The sequence below is a fragment of the Podarcis filfolensis genome (genome assembly GCF_964270895.1).
Source record: "Podarcis filfolensis genome assembly, chromosome: 16".
NCBI lineage: Eukaryota > Metazoa > Chordata > Lepidosauria > Squamata > Lacertidae > Podarcis > Podarcis filfolensis.
The window spans coordinates 4,441,385-4,455,481 of NC_139620.1; the positions used below are offsets into that span (position 1 = coordinate 4,441,385).

The 14,097-nt window shown below is 51.3% G+C and overlaps 1 protein-coding gene and 1 pseudogene across 3 annotated transcripts in view; one reads left to right on the forward strand and one right to left on the reverse strand.

The window, feature by feature from the left end:
- The window catches only part of PI4KB (phosphatidylinositol 4-kinase beta), a 49,148-nt gene that overhangs the window by 26,394 nt on the left and 8,657 nt on the right, over positions 1-14,097 (reverse strand). For both annotated transcript variants that reach the window (XM_083591085.1, XM_083591084.1), the window contains exon 3: positions 5,528-6,507. In XM_083591085.1, the coding sequence (XP_083447211.1) occupies positions 5,528-6,478 (951 nt within the window). In that variant the 5' untranslated portion in view covers positions 6,479-6,507. The remainder of the gene's footprint in view (positions 1-5,527; positions 6,508-14,097) is intronic.
- Positions 1,158-1,619, forward strand: LOC310751880 (small ribosomal subunit protein uS19-like; annotated as a pseudogene). The gene has a single exon. The product of its transcript is annotated as a small ribosomal subunit protein uS19-like (transcript).

Below are 14,097 nucleotides of genomic sequence, written 5' to 3' on the forward strand. Positions count from 1 at the left end.
CAGCAGTCCCCCAGGTTATCTCCCATATGGGGTAAACCTGTTTGTACATGTTTGTAACTTTAAGCCTAAAGCTTTGCTTCACGGATCACACTGTGCTCTGCCTGATCACGAGTAAAACTACTTTTTTTGTTACTTATAAATAAGACTGTTGTGTCTTTATTCTTTTAGGTAAACATAAAGGGACCCCTGACAAGTCCAGTCGCAAACGACTCTGGGGTTGCGGCGCTCTTCTCGCTTTACAGGCTGAGGGACCCAGCGTTTGTCCCGCTTCCACAGACAGTTTCTCCGGGTCATGTGGCCAGCATGACTAAGCCGCTTCTGGCAAAACCAGAGCAGCACACGGAAACGCCGTTTACCTTCCTGCTGGAGCGGTACCTATTTATCTACTTGCAATGCGTGCTTTTGAACTGCTAGGTTGGCAGGAGCTGGGACCGAGCAACGAGAGCTCACCCCGTCGTGGGGATTCAAACTGCCGACCTTTCGACCGGCAAGCCCAAGTGGCACAGTGGTTTAACCCACAGCGCCACCCACATCCCATTTTATTCTTTTAGGAGGGATCAAAGGGGTCTTACCAGGAATAACAGAACATATCTCAATCTGGGCAAGCCAGATTGAATTGTTTGTTGTCTTAAGAGACTCACACAAGTTTGCAACCAGCTTTCTGCTGCGTAAGAAGGGGAACGCACTCTGCTATATAAAGTAACTTGCCAGTGTGAATTAGGACGGATATTAATAATCAATATATCCTCTCCTGCCACCCTCAACATTCCCACACCATCTAGCACAGCATCTTGTTCCCACAGTGACCAAACAGATGCCTCAGTAGACAACTCAGAAGCAGGATCCAATCGCAAGAGCCCTCTCCTCTCCTTCGGCCTCCAGTCACTGGTATGGAGAAGCATTGCTTCCTCCAACTGGAAGCAGAGCACAGCCATCATGGCTGGTAGCCATCAATAGCCCTCTCCTCCTCCACAAATTTGCCTCATGCTCTTTTAAAGCCATCTAGGTTGGTGGCCACCACTGCCTCCTGTGGCAGGGAGTTCCACCTTTTAACTCTGTGCTGCGTGAAGAAGTCCTTTGATTTAACAATCCTGACTCTTCCAGCATTCAGGGTGTCACTGAGTTCTAGTGTCATGGGAGAGGTAAAATATTTCTTTCTCACCCTTTTTTTTCCTGGAGGAGACTGCGGCCAAGATGGCGGAAGTGAAGCAGAAGAAGAAGCGTACTTTCTGGAAGTTCACCTATCGGGGTCTTGACCTGGACCAGCTCCTTGACATGTCCTACGAGCAGCTGATACAGCTGTACAAACCCCACTGCCGGCAGCTCAACTGCGGCCTGCGCCACAAGCAGCACTCCCTCCTCAAGAAAGAGGCCCTGCCCATGGAGAAGCCTGAGGTGGTCAAAACCCACCTGCGAGACACGATTATCCTTCCAGAAATGGTGGGCAGCATGGTTGGCGTGTACAATGGGAAGACCTTCAACCAGGTGGAAATCAAGCCTGAAGTGACTGGCCACTATTTGGGAGAGTTCTCCATCACTTACAAGCCCGTTAAGCACGGGGAATCGGGGCCACCCACCCCTCTCGGTTCATTCCTCTGAAGTAAGGGGGTTTGGGAAGGCTTGCATCTTGTGTGTAAATAAAAGGGTTTCCCAACAAAACAAAACAAAACAAAACAAAACAAAACAAAAAACAAAACAATTTTTTCTTTTTCTCCATGCTATGCATAGTTTTATAAACTTCTATCATGTTGCCCCTTACTCGCCTTTTCTCTAAACTCAGAAGTCCCCAAACTGCAACCTCTCTCTATAGGGGACTTGCTCCGTCCCCTCCCTCTTCCAACTCTACACTATCCCTTTTGAGGTGAGGCAACCAGAACTGCAATTTTAAGAAGGGCTCAGCCTCAGCCAAAGCATTTCCCACATTTTCCTCGGAGCATCTCTTGCGGCACTTCGGGCCCAGAAGACTCTCCGCACGTCGCCAGGAGAAATCCAGCCCTGCGTGAATTAATAAGCTTTCTGGGCTCCGGTTTCCAGTTGGCGAGTGGCTGGGATCATCCTGGGCAACCGGCGGCCTCTGAGCTCCCGGCTTTCTATCAGCCCATTGTTCCCCTGCGAACAATGAAGCGGCAGGGAGTGGGAAGGGCTCTGCGAGCCGCCTTTGGAGCCATATGGAAGACAAGCCTGGGAATCGAGAGCGTATAGGGTGGTCAATTGTTCTGGCTTGGCCGGGACGGTCTGGGGAAGATGGCCTTTGCGCCCCAAGTCAGCGTGCAGCACCTGACAGAGTGCCGGCTTCCGAATGCGAAGCCAATCGGCTGCGCATCTTGCGTACCAGCCTACCTCGCAAGGCTGTTGTGTGGGCAGGATCAGACATACCTCTCCCACGCACACAACTGCGATTTCATGGGTGGAAATGTGATTTTTAAAAATGAGAGAAGAGCCTATGCATTCGAGAAGAGGGGAGGAAAGAAGCCTGGTTTCTCCACATGCATAGGCTCAGAAGAATTCCATGCAGCTCAACGCCTGAAAAAGAAATCTCTGGAATTTCTTTTATTCACTGCATAGGCTAAAAAACTTGAGGCTGGCTCCTGGTAACTCGGCATTTCAAGCACGTTCCCCATCTTTAAAAGCAGATTATACAAATTCATGGAGGATAAGGCTATCGAAGGCTGCTGATCATGATGGCTGTGTACTCCCCACTCCAGGATGAGGATTAAGTAACTGGGGTTCGCAGGCGGGGAGAGTTGTTGCTGCTGCACCTTTGGGGCATCTGCTTGGCCACTGTGAGAGAAGGAGGCTGGACGGGATCGGCCCCCTTTGGCCTAATCCAGCAGCCAGGCCCTTCTGATGTTCTTATGGAACCACGAGGTCCTAAGTAGATACCACATAGTTTCTCAGTTCTATCACAAAATCCCAGCGAGCCCACCCCCTTACTCCCCCCTAGGCTTTATCACGGGACCCCCACATCTCTCAAACGCCCCACGCCCAAAGAGCAGCCGCGAGAGCACTCGGCAACCGCGTCTGACGCAAGCCCGAGTCTACGGAGAGACAGGGAAAGTTCTGGCGCATTAAGTATTCATTTGCTGCTCCGGCGATACTGAAATTCCACACCAGAGTTTCTGCTCGGATGATCTCCAACAACGTGCGCCAAGGGGGTAGGAGAGAGAGAGAGAAAGGGAGAGTGAAAGTAGACCTCTTGGCTCGCCTCTGGCGGCTGAGTTCACGGACCAATGTTTTGCCAGATTGAGGGCTGGAAAGAGAGAAAGATCGCGGTCTGGCAGAGACAACCACAGCAGCACATCTGGACGCCAGAACAGGCACATCCAGCAGCACTGTAGAGGCCTGATGCATTTCAGCTCCCACTTGTCAATCACATGATGCCAAAATGATGTCACGTATTTGACACCAAATTTGGCCCCTGGAGGCTGATCCTGATAAGGATCTGGTCCGCAGAGCCAAAAAAGGGTTCCCCACCCATGATTTAAAGCTCTCAAACTTTTGTTCCCCCGCCCCACAAACATGGGAATCCCCATGGTCTTTCACTATGTCCACACCCATTTAGATTCAGCAGCTGGTGTAGCATTGGGTATCCGCCCCCACCACAATCTCTTTCCTCCACTTTTTAATTCTTTCACCAGTTTTTCTTCTTTAATAATGGCAGACAGCAGAAAGGATCTTGCTCTGGGTCGGGTTGGGAGCCCGTTTTATTAATTACAATAAATGAGAGGAATGATGGGAGTTGTAGCCCAACAACATCTGAAAGGCACCACATCGGCTGCTCTTGAGAGTGTTGGACCGGCGAGATGTGGGTTTATACCCCTGCCTGGCCAGTAAGCTCCCTGGAGGACCTCTTAGGCCTAGTCTACCTCGCAGGGTTGTTGTGAGGGTCCACATGAAAGGATGGGGAGGAGCAATATACCCACCCTGAGCTCCATGGAAGAAGCTTGGGATTAAAAACCACAACATGCAAAACTAGATCATAATTCCATGAATACCCCTGGATACATTTGTTCCCCTCTACTGCAAGGCTGGGGAACCTTCAGGTGTGGCTGGGACCCCCAATTCCCTTCAGCCCGAGCTGCCAGCATAGCCAACCATGAGGGACAATGGGAGTGGCAGTCCAGGAACACCTGGAAGGCCACAGATGCTCGCCATCCCTGTCTCCGTAAAAACCCAAGAGGATTTCTGGTGGGATTTCCCCATGGAACACACAGGACCTTATGTTCCCTCTCTCTATCTCAGTCAAGATCTATCACCAATTTTGGCAAGGATAGCCAAGCAAATTAATACTCCAGGTTTCAAAGTTTCTTTTCTACACATTTTTTTGTTTGTTTCCCGAAAGAGAAATCACACCATCAACACCACTGGGTGGAAGAGAGAATTCATGGAGAGAACGAAATACCAGAGCCAAGGCGGCTTTATCGATTGTAGAGGCGGAGCTACAATTAGGTCCCGCCCACTGTCCCATGGCACTGTCAATCAGTGGCTAGCCAGGGGCTAGAAGACTCTCCGGATGGTGAGCGCAGCTGCCCCCTGGGATTGCCATCTTCCCCATCACACACCCCCCCCAGGTCCACTTACCCCATTCCTCAGAGCAGGAGGCCTAGAACCTCACCCACATATTCCCAATATGTCATATTAATGACGCCGACTCCTGTAAGCATCTCCTTATCTAGCACGGCCTTCCCCAGATGTTTCAGGCTCACAGCTCCCATCAACCCAGCCGGCACCACTGGCCTGGAGCAAACAATACGGCTGGGAGCCTGAAACATCTGGAAGGTGTCATGGTGGGGAAGGAACACAAGAAGCTGCTTTAGACGGAGTTATACCCACAGTCCTGCTGGCATGCTGAATGGCAGCAGCTCTCCAGGGTTTTCAAGCAGGGGACGTTCCCAGCCCTACCTGGAGATGCCAGGGGTGGAAACTGGGACACTCTGCACGCCAGTCAGGTGTTCCACCCCAGGCCCACAGCCCTTTTCCAAGGCTGCCCCAATACGTGTGGATTTTCGACTGCAAGACCCTTGAGGAACAGGGCACATATATAAAAACTGTAAACACGGGATTGGAGGCAATGGTGGGCGATCAGGGAAACACACATGTGCCCCCTGGCCTTTTTCTTTTCCTCTACCGCTATCAGGGGGACTGGTTGGCAACGCCCGATTACATCGTCCCAAGAGATGCTCGAGATCAAGCGGTCCCTCGATAAGCAGCAGAAATGGAGCTGCCCCGTCCCACGTTGGATCTGCATGAAAGCTGGCAGCGAAATCAGGCAGGACTCCAAAAGGTGGAGGACAAAGCTGAGCCAGGAAAGCAGCCACCACCTGGTTGGCGCATGTCTTACCTTATGCCCCGCTCTCTGGCACGAGAATGGCCTCTGCCTACCAACTTGCCACAGAGCTGGAAGCCCACCCTAGGCAGAATTTGCCCTCTCCTGATACGTTCGTTTTCACAAGGATTAAAAGCTGAATACCCCAGTAACCTATCCCCCTGCCCCGTGAATCCGGGGACGCCCCTCGCCCCACGTTACCTCGTCGTCGTTCTCCACTTTGGGGTTGCTGGCGGTCCTCTTCAGGTTGCTGCTGAGGTGGATGCCGACGGTGGCGTCCGACTTGGACCTCTGGTGAGTCCTTTTGGAGGGGGAGAGCCCCGCCTCGGGGGCCGGGCCGAGGGCCGGCAGCTCCCTCTTCCGGTGGGCCGGCTTGAGCTCGTCGGAGAGGATGAGCTTCCGCAGCTTGGTCCCGCGGGAGTGGCGCTGGGTGGAGATGTGCATGTCCGAGGAGTAGGCGCCCAGCAGGAGGGCGCACTGCAGGGAGAAGTTGATGCTCTGCCGGCAGCGGTGGACGATGTAGGGCTTGATGGCGTCGCCCACGTCCTCGTCCATGTGGATGTACATGTTCAGCAGCTGCGGCAGGTAGAAGTCCACGTCCTCGTTGCGGAAGCAGAAGAGCCGGTTCCCGATGTAGGCCTGCACGCCGGGCTCCTTCGAGTTGTACAGGTACGAGATCGCCATGGAGATGTCAAAGAGTTTCGACTCGAACAGGCGCAGCAGCCACGACTGCTTGGCCGAGTTGTTCTTCTGGCGCCGCCGGGCGCTCTTGACCGAGTTGGGCGCGTGCTGCTGCTCCTCCTCCTGGATCTTGTCCGGAGGGTCGTCCAGGCACTTGATCTCGCAGCACTCGCCGGGGCTGCCGTTCAGCAGGGCCAGGCCGGGCCGGCGAGCCGGGCCTGCGCTGCCGTCCTTCAGCTGGATGGACCCGTCGGGAGAGATGCAATGCATCAGCTTGACCTTCTCCAGCACCTCCTCGCAGGCCTTCTTGGCCACCTCAGGGTCAATGACCGCCAGCTCGCCCACGCCTTCCGTGATGACCCCCAGGGCCGCCACCCCATTTCCTGGGGGCGGCAGCACCGCTGCGGCCAGCGCCGCCTCCTCCTCTTCCTCCTCCCCTGGCGGCGGCACGTCTGCGTCGGAGTCACTCATATCCAAGGCGGGTCTGTGCTCTTTCAAAGCTGGAAAGCAAACCGGGAGAGGGAATTAAAAGAGAACGTGCGCTCATCAGGCAGCCTGGGAGCACAGAATGCTGGCCTTATGCAGCAACACAGGTGTTCTCTCGATGAGCTTGCGTCCTTCCCCAAAAGGCAAACTAAGACTCTAGTCCTCATGGTTGCAAATAACGGTCTAGTTTAATAGGTACATCCGGCTCAGTATTGACTACGCTGACTGGCAGGGAACATTTCTAGCCTTGCCTGCAAACGCTGTAAGGGATTGAACCCGGGACCTAGTGCACACAAAGCAGATTATCGCTGAGCTGTGGTCCTGCTAAATACAGCCTGTATTTCAGTGCTTAAAAACAAACAAACGGACGATCCCGTTTCACATTCCACCACCAGGACTATGGTTATTCATAGAAAGAGGATTCTTTTGCAGCAAATACAGGCTGGGAAAAGGCCACAAGATTGCTAGGGCATAGACCTATGCCAGTCATCTGTCGACTAAAAAGGGGGGTGGGATGAGTGCCAATGTTCCTCCTCCTTGGTCACCAGAAACAATTTCTGACTCACCACAGGTGACCAGCGTTTTGACAAGGCTGCCTAAAGCAGATTTGCTTTCCCACTTGACGAGAGAGATTGTGGCCCAATGTACAGAGCGCGGCTAGGATTCAAATCCCACTTTTGACCCCCATTCTTAAGGTAGAAACCAACCCTGCTCCCATGCAGTATCAACGCTATTGATACTATTGGTTTCCTGAGTTTTCACTGCAGTCCCCTCCTTTGGCCAGAGGTGGTCACCTTGGGCTGAACCCGGCCCAAGATTCCCGGAGTCACCAGTTCCAAGGCCTGCTTGTGACCTCCAGTCCTGACGCCACAGCAGAAGACGGCAGAAGCTTCTTAAAAAATTAACTGTAGAGCATAAAGAGGCTGCCCTCCTTTTTTTACCGCTGGCCACATATGTGCGCTTAAAACTTCTCTAACCTCTGGGAAACTGCCGGAGACTCCTGGAGTGTGGAAGGCAGGGAGAGAGTGGGAATACTTCTCTCACGATGTGGGCAGAGGCTGCGGGCTGCTACCTCTTCACAACGTACAGTGGTACCTCTGGTTACGAATGCTTCAGGTTACGAGCTCCACCAACCTGGAAGTAGCTGCTCCTGGTTGCAAACTTTGCCCCAGGACGCGAACAAAAATTGCACACCAGAGGCGCATGCGTGCGCAACGGGAGGCCCCATTAGCGAAAGCGCACCCCAGGGTAAGAACCGTTTCTTAGGAATGAACCTCCGGAACAAATTAAGTTCGTAACCAGAGGTACCACTGTATCCTTCCTTCTTTCCATCCTGCCACCATCAGAAGCACATTTGGTGGGAGAAGACAGGCCTTTTTGGTGGTGGCTCCCTGACTTTGAAACTCCTTCCCTAGAGAAGCCAGACAGACACCCTCTTTGCTGTCGTTCAGCCAACAGGTGAATACTGTTTTATTCCAACAGGTCTTCGGGAACTGACTGGATTTTAAATAGTGCTGTGATGAATTTACTATCTATATTTTAACACATCTATTTTGATGTTGTGTTAATTCTATTATGCTTTAATTTATTTTTACTATTATTTTTTATATGTTTTCAGTGTCCTGTATTTTATCTGTGTTGTTTTAATTTGTGTAAGCCGCCTGAAGTCTCAGTATGGGGAAAATGGTGGGATGTAAAAAAATGAACGCAGTAATATTGGTCCCAGAGCAGCCTTATGAAAGCAGCTGTGCCGTTTTGGAATCTGGTGACTCAACTTGTGGCCGTCCCAGAACTAAGAATGTTGCCTGTGCAGCAAGAAGGCGCTGTTTAAATACTAAAATCTCCCCCACCACTCCGTAGATCCAGCACAGGTCCACGGCACAGGTCGTACCAGACCAAGAAGTCGTTAACAGGATTAGTTTAATGGTACTGGAACAAGAACAACATTTAGGCTGACAGGCAGCAGTCTCTGGTCGCTGCAAGTGTCTAATGGATCTGTAGTCTGGTGGGAGCTGCGTGCCCTTTACTGACTGGGCCCAGCCGAAACGCTGGCCCCATAGGCAAGAGCCTCTGGTGGCGGCATAGTGGTTAGTGTCAGACCAGGACCTGGGAAAGAGCAAGGTTCAAATCCCCCCACTCTGCCTCATGAAGCTCACTGGGTGTGTCTTTGGGGGCAAGTTGCTACCTCCTTCAGCCTAACCTGCCTCATAGGGTTGTGGCAGGGATTAATGGGATGGGCAAGGGAGAACCACTTCGAGCTCCCTGGATTAAAAAAAAAAAGGTGAGATATGAATGCAATGAATAAATGAATATTATAATTAATAATAATTTGATTTATTGCCCGCCCTTCAAGCTAAGATCCCAGGGCAGGTTGCAACACTTTGAAATGCAGCATTTAAAAAGTTCTAAACAAATTACAGCAACAGGTTAGGTCAGGGGTCAGCAAACTTTTTCAGCAGGGGGCCGGTCCACTGTCCCTCAGACCTTGTGGGGGGCCGGACTATATTTTTTTTTGGGGGGGGGAGAATGAACGGATTCCTATGCCCCACAAATAACCCAGAGATGCATTTTAAATAAAAGGACACATTCTACTCATGGAAAAACATGCTGATTCCTGGACCGTCCATGGGCTGGATTTAGAAGGCGATTGGGACGGCTCCGGCCCCCGGGCCTTAGTTTGCCTACCCATGGATTAGGTCCTAGAACATATGTGCACCCCAAGACCAGAACAAAGAAAGGCATCTTCGGCATAGGATAGAAACTGTGTTGTGCCAGTGTCCGGACACTCCTCTGCCCCCCCCATAGCAGCACTAACAAATTTGGAGCTGGCGGGGGAGATTAAGGGAGGCGGGGGGGGGGGAGAGCAGAAGACCATTAAGGGATTTAGCTGGAGTCCATCGGAGGTTTATTAAACAAGGGGCAAATAGAGAGAGTTGCAGGGCCCCATTCGGCCCCCACCCCTGCCATCTGTGAACAAACCCCGAAGAAGCCATTTGCAGGAAGCAGAATTTAAATATCTCCCCCTCATTTCTGCTATTTATTCATCATGCTGTGTAGTGAATGATAAGCCTTCATGACTTAACTAATATTTTAAATAACAACAACACAATGTCACACTTAGGCAGCGAAGTAAAAGAGGCTGAAATTTAGGCACAGGAGTCTTGGCAGGAGGAGTCATTTTGCAAGAAGGAAGACTTCTGAGAGGAGCAATTAAAAGTCTGTGTTCCGGGAAGTAAATTAACTGAGATGTAGACGCGGGGAGGGGGGGCAGCTCCCCATGGATGCAAAGCCCGGAGGAGAGGAAAGGCAAAGGACGTGGAAGTGGGTGCGAAGCGGGCTGCACAGAAATGAACTGGCAAGCAAAGAGAACTTGGGCAACACGTGGAGAAGTGTCAAGAGCGCCAAAGGACAGGTGCAGATGTAGAGCCAGGTGAATCGAACGCAGGTGAAGGAAGTGGGAAGATCTAGGCCGGATGGCAGTAAGCCCAGAGGAGAGGATGGAGAGGCCCACCTGACAGCCACAAATCTATCAGGCAAATGAAAGAGTCCATGGCAAGCAGAAGTCAACAGCTGGCTACTGACTGAAGCCAGAACCTGCAAGTCCCTGGGATGCAGAAAGCTCCCAGCACCAACTCAGACCCTAGAGTCCAACTAAGCTCAGTGCTGCTGACACTCAGTGGCAGAGTCTCTCCGGGGGTTTAAAGAGGGAGTCTTTCCGAGGTGCCACTGGGCTTTGAACCTGGGGCCTTCTGCATTCGGTGCAGGTGCTCACTGCTGTCCTTCACCAAAAGATAATTCGATGACAGAAAGTGAGGAGGAATTAAAGAACCTTTTAATGAGGGTGAAAGAGGAGAGCGCAAAATATGGTCTGAAGCTCAACATCAAAAAAACGAAGATCATGGCCACTGGGCCCATCACCTCCTGGCAAATAGAAGGGGAAGAAATGGAGGCAGTGAGAGATTTTACTTTCTTGGGCTCCATGATCACTGCAGATGGTGACAGCAGCCACGAAATTAAAAGACGCCTGCTTCTTGGGAGAAAAGCAATGACAAACCTAGACAGCATCTTAAAATGTAGAGACATCACCTCGCCAACAAAGGTCCATATAGTAAAAGATATGGTTTTCCGAGTAGTGATGTATGGAAGTGAAAGCTGGACCATAAAGAAGGCTGATCGCCGAAGAATGGATGCTTTTGAATTATGGTGCTGGAGGAAACTCTTGAGAGTCCCATGGACTGCAAGAAGATCAAACCTCTCCATTCTGAAGGAAATCAGCCCCGAGTGCTCACTGGAAGGACAGACCCTGAAGCTGAGGCTCCAAGACTTTGGCCACCTCATGAGAAGAGAAGACTCCCTGGAAAAGACCCTGATGTTGGGAAAGATGGAGGGCACAAGGAGAAGGGGACGCCAGAGGATGAGATGGTGGGACAGTGTTCTCGAAGAGACCAACATGAGTTTGACCAAACTGCAGGAGGCAGCGGAAGACAGGAGTGCCTGGTGTGCTCTGGTCCATGGGGTCACGAAGAGTCGGACACGACTAAACAACAAATAGTCCTCATGGTTGCGAATAAAGGGCTGATTTAACAGGAAACCACAGAAAGATGCCTTTCACAGTGTCAGCCCCTTGGTCGCACTGGCTGAGTATTGTCTACACGGACTGGCAGCGGTTCTCTAGGGCTTCAGGTAAGGAGCCTGTCCTGGAGATGGCGGGGGCTGAAGTTTCTGCACGCTGAGCAGATGCTCTGGCCCCGAGCGTCAGCCCTTACCTTGTGATCTTCAAATGTTAAGAGTCACTGCAGCAGAGCTATGCTTCCTCACGCACCCAGAGATTAACACACACACACAGAGCGCAGAAGAATTAATCCCCTTCTTTCCAAAAAGGGAAGCTTTCACTTAGAGGAGTTTCCTGCCAATAACACTCCCAAATTCAAAGCGCCACACAAGAGAGGATTTGCAGCCTGCGAAGAACACGCTAGCAGGTCACAGGGTCCGAAATTAAATGACTCCCTACTAATTAAAGGATGGAATGAATACCCAGTTTTATCTGCTTAGCGTGTGATGTAACCACTGGAAGGTGGGGCCCTGGGTACGGCCGGCTTCTCTCATCAAAAGCCCCAGAGGAATTTTGCCTTCTATGATCTTTTCTCCCTCTCTCCCTCTCCCACACCAATGCTTAAAATAAATGTGGAGGAGCTGTTGCTTTCAGCGGACTCAGGTTAATCCAGGGACAAGCACCAGGGGATTTGTAGTCCAGGATCCACAACTGCAGCAGCTTTCCAAAATAAACAAGCCCAAAGAGAATCAGAGAATCCACCCCACAGCAACTTCTACCATAGACCCCTGCAGAGCAGACTTACCCAACCCCCCCCCCCGCTATATAATATTTATATATCCATTTCCTCAAGGGCTCTCTTGCAAATCTTTACAACAGCCTTGCAAGGCAGGCCAGCATTATCACCCCCAAGTTTTGGGGGGATTTGGCAAGGAAGAGAAGCAGTTTGCCCATGGTCACTCCCCAAATTCGCAGCTCCTGTTTCATAGGAAGCAGGAGAGAACCGGGGAGGGGGAATTCCAGCAGGGAGCTCAGCCTGAGGCCAAGAGCCAATTAGCTCTCCACTGCCAGAGGATGAGGCAGCTCAAGATCTCTCAGGGGATTCCCACACAGGCCCTCCTGTCACATTTAACCACATTTTTCTTCACCTTGCTCATCTGAGTACCCAAAACAGATTGTGATTTAAATATATAAAGTGGACGCTCGGGTTGCGAACGTGATCCGTGTGGGATACATGTTCGCAACCTGCTTCTGTGCACACACGGGTTGTGATTCAGCGCTTCTGCGCATGCGCAACCACAGAAACCCAGAAGTAACCCGTTCCGGTACTTCCGGGTTTCGGCGGTCCATAACCTGAAAAAAACACAACCTGAAGCGGCTGTAACCCGAGGTATGACTGTACAGTGGTACCCCGGGTTAAGTACTTAATTTGTTCCGGAGGTCTGTTTATAACCTGAAGCACCACTAAAGGGGCCTTCTGATGCTGCGCCGCCGCTGGAGCACGATTTCTGTTCTCATCCTGAAGCAAAAGTTCTTAATCCGAGGTACTATTTCTGGGTTAGCGGAGTCTGTAACCTGAAGCATATGTAACCCGAGGTACCACTGTATATATATGGGGGAGGGGTGACAGCATAGTCAATGGGCTGTACCCAACTAAATTTTACTCCAAGTAAACCCACTGAAATTAATCACCCTAGCTTAGTCACACACACATTCATTTTGACGGGTCTTTGCATCGGAGGCAACCTGATGCAAAACACGAAGTTAAGGATGTGAAACCACCCAAAAGGATACAGGAACATCAGACGAGCCTGCTTTCTGGATGAGGCCAAAGGGGGCCCATCTAGGCCAGCATCCTGTTCTCACAGTGGCCAACCGGATGCCGCAACAGGAAGCCCACAAGCGAGACCAGAGCGCTCCTGTATTCTCCAATCGTCGTTCCACAATATCTGGTATTCAGAGGTAGATTACCCCTGGGCATGGAGGTTCTGCTGTCACAACAGACCTCCGCAAGGATAGCCCTGCTGGATCAGGCCAACGGCCCATCCCAGCGGTGGCCACCCAGGGGCCTGCGGGAAACTCACAAGCAGGACCCGGGTGCAAGAACCCTTTCTCCTCCCGTGGCTTCCAGCAACTGGCATTCAGAAGTGTTACTGCATCCGACCGTGGAGGCAGTGCACAGCCATTGTGACTCGTGGCCTTCTCCTGTATTCATCCAAAGCTCTTTTACAGCCATCCAGGAGAGCTAAACTTAAAATAAATATTATTATATTGTTTTAAAGAGCTGTCCTAGGCAATGGCTGCACCCCGTGGCACAGGATTAGCGATCTCTCCAAGTTAATTACGCTTTGCATGAAAGCTGGAAGCTGGGATTGTGGAACCAGCCCAGATAGCGCCAGGATAAGCTCCAGACATCTGGTGGCTATTAAACGGTGTTACTTTCCTCCCCAAGGCTGAGCGTTTTGCAGAATTTGCTGCCCACCCACCTCCCAAGGACAGAACACGTGGCTCTCATTGAAGTTTCGCTTACGAGGCCTATGTTAAGCAGTGCAACCTCCCCTCAGCCCCCATCCCTTCTCCGACTCCATGTCAAGAAATCGCTTCAAAGGTCAAGGAAAGCAGGCCTAGCCTGAAGTCGACAACAAGAAAAGCAGGGACTTTGGGGTGGGAGGGCAGGTGAAGAACAGGATTACACCTGTCTATGAAGCCAGCACCAATCCAGACCTAAATTAAACAGGGCAGCTGGGAAAACCCCCACCATCTTTCAAGTATGGACTCTTCTTGGCGTAGAGGAAAGACTCGCTGGACAGGAATTAGGCTTTTTCCACAGAGGCCGAGCCAGGGAAGGCTAAAAAATAAATAAATTAAAAGTCTCCTGTCCGGTCAGCCCAAAGCACTTTGGACGCGTCAGAAACTTGCGCACTCTGACAGATTCTGGTAGCTGCAGGAAGGGTCTCTCAGTCCTCTGAATCAACCCCAGGCCCCTTGTGCTGATGCTTTGCATAAATATAAAGATTCTAGTCCTCATTGTTCAAGGTCCTCGCCTGTAATC